The sequence below is a fragment of the Pygoscelis adeliae genome, unplaced genomic scaffold, assembly GCF_000699105.1.
Source record: "Pygoscelis adeliae isolate BGI_AS28 unplaced genomic scaffold, ASM69910v1 Scaffold282, whole genome shotgun sequence".
NCBI classification, from domain to species: domain Eukaryota; kingdom Metazoa; phylum Chordata; class Aves; order Sphenisciformes; family Spheniscidae; genus Pygoscelis; species Pygoscelis adeliae.
In genome coordinates, this window is record NW_008824352.1 from 3,933,357 (window position 1) to 3,942,718 (window position 9,362).

The 9,362-nt window shown below is 39.5% G+C and overlaps 1 protein-coding gene across 1 annotated transcript in view; it reads left to right on the forward strand.

The window, feature by feature from the left end:
- Nucleotides 1-9,362, forward strand: part of CUX1 (cut-like homeobox 1) — a 208,358-nt gene that overhangs the window by 5,896 nt on the left and 193,100 nt on the right. The window contains 1 exon segment of the mRNA XM_009319326.1: nt 3,640-3,750. Coding sequence (XP_009317601.1) covers nt 3,640-3,750 — 111 coding nt within the window.

The window sequence follows — 9,362 nt, forward strand, 5'->3', positions numbered from 1 at the left end:
GGTGTCAGCCGTAAAAGAAAACAACCTTGAAACCTGCCTGCAGTGAGGCTGGAGTTTCATAATTACTTGGGGTCAACCTAATTGCAGGTTGGTGCCGAAAGCGGGGATTCCACCAGCCTCCCTCCCTCCAGCTGTGGTTTCCCACCTCCCTTTTGTAATGGTACGACACCTTGTAGCTGCAGTGGGGGCCTGAACAGAGAACCGATTCAGTGCAACAAAAGTTCAGGGGGAACAGTGGGATATTGGTTTTCAGCAGGCTTGCTCTCCTGTTGTGGCTCCCTGCACAGCCGTGTTGTCGTGGTCTGTGGCACGGGGGTGACAGAGGCAGAATGAAGAGGGATGGCTCCTGGGGAGCCTAAAAGAGGCTAGAAATACTTGCATTAAAGGAAGACAAATTCAGTTCCAAGTTGATTGTAGTTACAGTGGATAGCAGATTGACCCTCCTGGTTTAAGATTTTTTTTATATATATATTGCATGAAAGAAACCTTTTAATGTTGTTTTCTGAGGATTGCTTTTGATGACTCCTGCACTTAAGAGCATAAGACTTTCTTGTCTCCTCTCTTCCCACTGCCTCCCTCCACCCCCAATAAATTTGTTGAAATGGGTCAAAGTAGAAACCCTGGAGAAAGTTCTTCTGTGGCTTAAGCAGTGTGAACTGTGTCTGCCCTAAATCTATGGGACTTTGGGGCAAGGGGAAAGATAATGGTCTTGCTTGTTCTCTCTCAAAATGTGCTCCAAGCAGCGACTCACTTCCTGCAGGAGTGATTGAACGGTGGCTATTTTTGGCCAGAAAGTTTATTAGCCAATGTTGAATCAGTGGAACTAAAGCTTCCAGGCTTTGAATCCTTTCTGTAGGCAGTTCACCGCTGCGACACCTTTGAGCCCTGGTTTCTGTTTGCTTTTCATTGGAACCTTTTTGATTTCAAAGGTGTGGAGAATGATACTGAGACACGGTCTCCTATTTTTGTTATGCTTTAAAGGACATTCCAATATGCTTCTGTCTGTACGGTATTGCATCTCCTTTTACTTAATATCTACTTAGTGGTTGCAAGGCTTGGGAAGCGTGTATACCTTTGAGTGTTATACAGTACTCAGGTTTGAAATCTCAAAGTTAATACTACTTACCCCTTAATACATGCTTGCTTGCAGAAAGAATGCATTGGCCACATTGAATTTGTACCAAAATTGGGGTATCTCATGAGATCAAGTCACAAAAGTATGAAAAATCTTCCGTTAATCCTGTATCTATTAGTACGTTTAAATAAATAAAACTTGTAGTGTACATGGCTGAGATCAAGTAAGGGAGTAAAAAATAGTGATTTTCCAAATAGTTTTGATTTGGGGCTTGTTAACTATGACATAGCTTGAAGATTTAACATCTCATTTTATATCAGATCTTGTATATGGAGCTAGATATCTACTTTTTCTCCTCTGGAATTGCATCTTACTATATCTGTTTGTAAATGCTGGGTAAGATCTTGAGCTTTTGGGCTTCAGCCCACAGCGTCAAACAGTTCAGTGTAGTTGCATGATGGCATTTTTCCCTGGCGACGTCTGTACCTGAGATGGCACATAAGGACATGTTTTGTGGTGAGAACTTATCATACCTGTCCCAGAAGGAATTCTGAAAGTAATGGGAAGGTGTCTGTAGTAAGTGCATTGGGGCGCTGGTGTCAATCAAGCAGTGAGGGCAAGAAGGTTATTCTTCATTTGCTACCTGACTCTTCATAATAGCACAATATATGAAATATGATTTATTTTTTAATCAGATTTTTTTTTGTGTCTCTAAACTTGAAAGTATAGGTCTTTAAAAGTCTACTTTTCCATTCGTAAAGTTGCTTGCTAGCACTCTATATTGTAAAACAGAGTATTTGATTCTTTGGTCTACTGAAATTCCCTCTTACTTCATGATTTGTGTTTTCTTTACTTTGCTTTAAATGTGTGCTTCCTTTTTAAATATAGTTTTCCAAGTTGCTGGCCGTACCAGATTGTTTATATTTTTTAAAAGCCTTCTGCTTAGCCGTTATATTGCTCTTTATAGTACTGCTTAACCACATTGGTTTCTGTTGCTCTTTTTTCTTGCATAAACTTAGCTGGGATGAATTTCAAATGTGGTTTATCCAACTGTTAAGTATTTCCCACTTTTCTGCAATAGATTTCACATATGTTACAGAATTCCAAACCAAGATCTGGTGGACATATTGCCCTGTTTTTTTCCTCAAAGTCAGAAATAGAGGGTTTTTTAAGCATTACAGTGACAATATTTAGGTCACTGGCTCCAGCATGCTGCCTAGCTTCAAATCCATTTGTCATATTTAGCTTATTTCCAAGGATTAAGATAACTATGGTCCATATATTTATTAGGAAAAAAAAAAGTCTCTTAATTTTGTGGTAATAAACCTAAAGGGGGAAAAAAGTATTGATCCTTTTGAGTTGGAAACTGCAGAAGGCTTTTTTTTTTTTTTTCCTCCAGAGGTCAAACTGTGGAGTCACATAAAACACACGTACATCCATCGTGTTTTATTCACAGTTACATTCACAGTTACAGGATTTACCCATACAAAAGTGTAACTAAGAATTTGGAATTAGGCTTTTTCACAGAGTATCTAGAAAAGAATTCAGGAGCTGAATTACCTGTTACTTCCTACCTGCTAGTCCTGTACATTCTTTTTTTAAACTTGCAGAACAGGGTTTTTAGCAGGTTGTCCCATAGGTACCTCCTGTCTGTTGCTATTTCTAACACCTCTGCAAAAATAGGAAGAGGCAAATCTTTTGTTTTCCCATTTTTGTTTCCCCATACTGGGTGCGCAGTTCCACTGGGAAGTATATATGACCCCGATGCACGGTAAAGTTTTTATGCTAACCATCTCGTAGTAACCAGATCTGCTTTACTTTTACCCTGGTTTCTGTGTGTGGTGGTATCAAGAGGTGACCTGGTCAGTGACTTGACCAACTACTGGGGACCTGGAGTTAGACCCAACAGGAGGTCCCAGGCTTGGTTTTTTCGGTCTGGTCTGTTACAGGTTGTTGAATTATGAACAGATGCCAGTGGCGCAGCAGGTTTTCTGGTGCTTAAATGGAAAAAGAGCATTGCAGTGGCAGTACAGAATTGTATACAGGATGTCATTTGCAATTAAGAGTGACTGAAGCGTAACCAGTCTAGGCTGAAGTATAAGGTTAACCAATATTTGAGCTGATTAGAATTTTTTTTTCATAGAGTAACTCAGAAAGGGAAAATCCGGTATCTTTAAAAAGCAGGCAGGTGAAAATAAACCTGGCTTGAACATATCCAAGACCTGTAATCTTCACTGGATTTCGGAAACTATTAGGAGGTGTGTGTTGCATGCCACTGCTGCTATCCTGTGTAATGTTGTGGTAAAGCCATGAATGCTTTTGAGAAAAACGGTGATGTTTTGGTTGCAAGATGGAATAAAAAAGGTTGTAGAACTTCATTTGATGTTATTTAGGAGGTCCAATTTCTGGAAGCTTGATGCTTTGTTCTGTACTGCTCAGTAGTCCAACCGTCTCGATATTCCAAATTGCATGATGTACATATGAGCTTTTGTTTTTATTTCTGTGAGAAGCTGAGCTCTAACAATAGTTCCTTTTTTTTTCTTTTAATTTGTTTTTCTTGACAGAGAGAGCTCGATACCACAGCAACAATATTGGCTAACCGGCAAGATGAAAGTGAGCAGTCTAGGAAAAAACTTATTGAGCAAAGTCGCGAGTTCAAGAAAAACACTCCAGAGGTAAGGAGAAAAGCTATTCCAGTGTGTTGAGTTTCTTGCAGTAGTATATGGTAGTAAGCCTACTGAAGTGGTTTTTTTTCTCTTAATGGTTTGTTTCCATGATTTTCTTGCATGTATTGCTAAGTCCACCATCTTAACTAAGACTGCTTATTTTTGATGGCTTTCTCTTCAGGCAGTTTTTGCGTTCTGTAAATAATGACATATGAATTGACATTTCTAGAGGAAGTATGAACATTAGCCTTCAAACAGGCTTACTCTAAATTTTGTAATAATGTAAAATCTGGAGAATTGAAAAAAAAAATTCTTCACTAACCCAAACTCCCTTAGCACTTGGCTGTAGAAAGTGACGTTTCACTGCCTAAATAATCTATATCAAGGGCATAACTTCAAAGATGCTCATTTTCCCATCAAAAATCAAATTAAGTTTTGCTGTTGATTCCAGTGGAAATGCGACAAGGTCAGTGCTGAGCTCTTTAGAGAACTCCACTTGGAGGATGTCGCGCGCAGCAGGTGGTGTGTGTAAAAGGTGTCGGGACCGATGCTAGGCAAACCTCGGAACGGTGAATACTGCGTGTAGGAAGCTGGGAGTATTTAAAGTCTTGCATGCCCATGTTAGTATGTGCAGTGTGTGTGTGTCTGTGTACACGTATGCAGAATTGTATAGAAAATATATATAAACTAATTTTATTAACTGTAATGAATGCATAGCAATGTGTAGGGCTTGTTTGTTTGTTTTGTGGTGGTTTTTTTCCCCTACCCCGATGATTGCCAGCAATTTGTTCATCCAGAAATGTTCTAGGGTTTCAAAGCCCGTTCCAGATAACTGATACACAAGTATCGGTTCCTTCCAAGTATCTTCCTGGGAGAGAAGCAGCAGGCAGCTTTTCTAACCTTTATTGCTGCCTCTCAAGTAGCAGATGCTGCTTTGCTTCCTGTTGGCACACAGGGAGAGGTGCTGGAGGAGCCTGACCCAGAGAGGGGAGAGGGAATGTCGGGGCAGGAGTGACTTATGGGGAAGGGGGAGTGTTTAACTGACACCCTGAGGAGGCTTTGTGGGGCAGAAATCGGTTCTCTCCTGTTTTAAAAAGAGAAAATTTAGGGACTGCAGCTTTAAAGGAACAGGACTTTATAAAGGAGCAAAAGAATATGGAGAGTGAATGCAGTAGCTCTGAGAGGGTGAGGAATGAGTTGATTCCCTTTGCAGGACAGAGCAAACTATTGGGAAGAAGAGGAGGAAGGAGAGAAGTGAAAGAATATGGAGGGTATAGGAAATAGCACAAAATCCAGAAAATAGACAGACTTCTGAGGCCACATTTTCAAATTGTTTGCTAGAAACTTGAGTTCATTCTACAAGACTTACTTGACTTTCCTGCTTCCTTCCTTTTTTTCCTATAAGGATAATGACGGATTCTTCAGAATGTGGCTATAGCTGCCAGCTCCTAGCTGCCAACATGTTTGCAGATGTGTTTCAGGATGATTTCTTTTGGCCAATTTTATTTTTATGGAGCAGAAGCTAACTGTGGGGGGAACACCACCTCCCTCCTCCCCCCCTCCCCAACAACACTTTTAAGTGTGTTGTGAGAGGGCCTTGGTAACTCAGTGGGAGTTGATGTGCAGATGAAAATTATATACTCTGTAGAGTTACTTCAAGAGATATAGTGGGAAAACAACATGCGATTAGCTCTTTCCAGTAAACAAGATAGTGAAGTGAATGGCCCCCTCTGTTAAATCATTTGACGGTAAGGTTTTAAATATACTTTTGTAAAATACAATTCTGTAGCCTTCCATATAATATTTTGGAAGAGAATAGAGGTGTTTCATTCAGGGACTAGGTTCAAAACAATGGTGCTGAACATCCCCAGTGTTTGGGGAAATTTGGATCTGTGCTAGATTCTACATCCTGATCTTGTCCTGGGACTCCTATGGCACCACATTCCTTTATAAGCTTGCATGGATATTTTTTTTTTAACACTTTTTCTTTCTCCGTCTTCTCTGCTGCAGCTTTGCTTCTGAACAGCAACACAATCTTAACTCCTCTTCTGCTTACTCTGACAGAATTAAAAAGTGAAAATGGGATCAAAGAATTAGAAGGAAGTATCTGAACTGTAATAATAGCCAGCTGTAACAGACTTGCAGTTATTGCTCCCAAAGGCATGGAGGAAGTAGCTCAGATGTCCAAGGTCTGATAGGACCACCGTCTCCTCTCCTGTCCGAGGTGCTTGGTGTGGTAGACATGGGTGTGTTAAGAGGCAAAAACCGAGCGAGGCAGTGTCCAACCGTCCTTGCTGGAAAACTTCACTGGTACTCCTCTTTACACAAAAGTTTAAGCTTGTGCACCGCTGTGTTCATCTTCAGCTGTTTTCTGCACTCCCCCAAAAGAAGGGAAGTCTGTGAATATGTCCAAAACTGTCTAAGCTTTGAGAAGACGGTTGAAAATTTGAAGGCAGGATTATTAGCTACTCGACCTGTTTTTTTTCCAAAACTGCAACTTTGTCTGAAAACCTACCCAATATGGTGAAAACATCCTTGAGGTGGACAGGAAAAGCAGAGTGAGCCACTGGCATTTCCAAACTGATACATTTATGTTACTAAAACATCAAACATGCTCTTTTTAATAACAAAAAAGAGTTCCGCAGTAGATGACCAGCTTGCATGCAGAACTGTTCTTCAGATAAATAAGTAACCCAGTGTACAGCTTAATTTAAATTTCCACGATGAAGTAACATCTTTCTTGTTACAAAAAAACCAAAAACCACAAGGATGGAATTGTTAAATGTAACAGTTTGTTTCAGAATTCTACTTTCCATTTTCTTTTTCATTCTGCATGCATCCCTGTCAGCGCAGTAGCGGTTTAGCCTGTTCCAGCATCTCTTTTCCTCTGCTGTAGCCAGTCTCACCATAAATCAGGAGACAAATGTCGATTGCCTTGACTTTCCTATCCATTGCTGTCTGGGATGTCCTCTAGACTTTCCATAATGTCTGCCTGCAAGCAGTCTCCTGTGTAGCAGAAAAGGATTCGAAAAAATTACTAATGAAGTTGAGGATATTTATACTTCTGTTTCTTTACTTTAAAATATGTGACAGATCTATTTGGGTCATTTCTGCCTTCCTTGCAAATTATCAAACTGCTGCAAAAGACACAATGTTTTCATGTTTATAGGAATGACTCTAGGGCTTTTGGTATTTAAAAATGTTAAAATACTATTTCTGACTTGGCATACTGGGAGATGACTCTGGGAAGAAGTATCTTGTGTTTGGGAACCTTATGAGAACAGAAGATTCAGTGGTGGTTGTTACACACAGAAAGTTTTAGAAGGGGTTCTTAATTCCTGTTATTCCAAAAATACTTCTTTCTTCCCCACACCTTTTAAGAGGTCGTATCAGACCTGCTGCTCATAGATGTTTTGGGGTATTTTCAGTCTCAGTTTGTTTCATCCTGAGCAGCTACTGCAGAAGGCTGAGACTGGTCAGGAGATTACTTGAAACATCAATTTTATGTGACTGTTACTTGGAAGACATCTCAAAATACATCATATGAATTGCTACCCTGCATCAGATTATTATTTTCTTATAGTGATAATTCCTGAACTGTTTGACTAACTGTGACACTTTTTGGGTATTTTAACCTCTCTGAAATTCTTGGTCTAATTCATCACATCCTCATATGCCGATTCTGGTGTGAATAAACAAATGTTTGAATGACCATCTTTGAGAATTACTTTTTTCTTTTAGTCTAAATAATTTCAGTTGCACAGGTTAATAAGTTTCGGCACAAAGTGAAGATACTCCCTAATGTTGATATCTTTGCCTTTCTTTCTACCCAGATTCCTAGTTGAGTAACTACTTTTACTTACCCGTTTCTGTTTTAAACATTGAAAAGCTTATCTAATACTTCCAGCGGTGCATACTTTTAAGCTGTCACAACAATAGTGGAAAATATCAGAAAACAACTAACTGAGTAAGCCTAGACTTTGTAAATAAGTAATACGTAATTGTTAAATACTCACGGAGAGGGAAGACAATAATACTTAAGCCTGTTTAACTTGTAACTCTCCATTGCTTTTCTTTACGATTTAGCCATGTAAACTAGATATTTGCTGAGCTATGTCGGTTATTTCCAGGCTCACGTGAAATGTGGGTCATTAAACTGAGCACAAGACAAAAGACCAGCCTGAGAGGTCTGGGCTGGCTGCTCTTGGGAAATAAAATAGATACTAGTTTTCTAATGTGAGAACATGAGCTCTAAAAAATCAGGCAGATGTGACACACCTGCATAAAGCATATATTTGGATACCCTGTGAGTTTGTTACTTTGGCCACTGTTTTTTTTCCCTGATGGTAAGTTGAACTGATGATTCCTCGCTGTTGTTGCCCCTTACTGTTTCTAGGCTGCGAATGTACTCTATTGGTGAGGTTTAGAAAGTCAAGATTTACCTTTAAATGCTCAAATTGATATCTGTATTTTGTAACGCAAATTAAAGATTGGATTGGCAGAGTCATGGAAGGACATGGGAGAACCTTTAGACATAGACAGCATAAGTATGTTCTCAAATAAGTATCTTTAAAATGCCCTGGAAAATGGAATATTGGAAGGTGCCAGAAAACAAAATAAATGAGCATATGAAAAGCATGCCTTAACACTGACTGACTGGACGTGGCTGCCTGCTGACCCCGAGCACTTCTATAAATAAATAAATGCGAGTTCTGCATGTGACGGCGATGCTGCCACTGAGGACCACCCAGCGCTGCGCTGTTGTGCGTGTTCCCATCAGCTCGCGTGTGGGTGTTTGTAGAAGTTGCCACGGCCACTTTCAATGTGCTTACACTGTCATTTTACATGACCAATTCTGTGCTGTCTTGCTTGGTACCTAATGAGTGACATTCACCTGCCTAGGTAAAACCTGGCTTTCGTTGTTGCCCTTGTTACCTGAACTATTGCCGTCGTCCCCGGCCTGCTCGGTTATGTTTCTGCAGTGCCGCTGCTGCGAAAGAAAAAGAAAGATGAGTCTGTAGATTTTTTTTTTTTGTTACAAAAGTAATAGTTTTATTTGTGACATTACATATTGGGGTGATGCGCATTTTTTAAGATCCGTGTTTGGGGTTTTTTAGGAAAAAAATCCCCCACGTTATAATTGCCAGTCATAACTAACTAAAGGAAATGAACACAGTTATTATGCAAGGACCCAATTTTTTTAAATTTAAAATTCTTAAATTCTTAGTCTCCAGTGTTTCTGGATCATTCTATTGAATTATCCAGTCTCTACAGCAAAAGATAATCAAATCAAGCTTAAAAAAAAAGGAAAATTAATTCTGCCGGTTGAATTAGTTCTTGAAATGAGAGGACTATTTTTCTAATTGTTGGTAGTGAATTGTGGTTGATTCCTAACAACTTTGCACAGTCAAATTTGGTCTAGCCTGTGCGAAAAAGTGAAAATAATAACATGCCTGAAAATATACTACTGAATATATATGTATACTGAAATAACTACTGAAAATATACAGGCTGTTTGGAAATAGTTGATGCTCTCGGTGTCTCTGTACATAGGGGTGAATATCGATTTGCTGCCATCTAGAGCTGGGTTGTTCTACTCCCTTTTTTTTTAAATTTTTTTT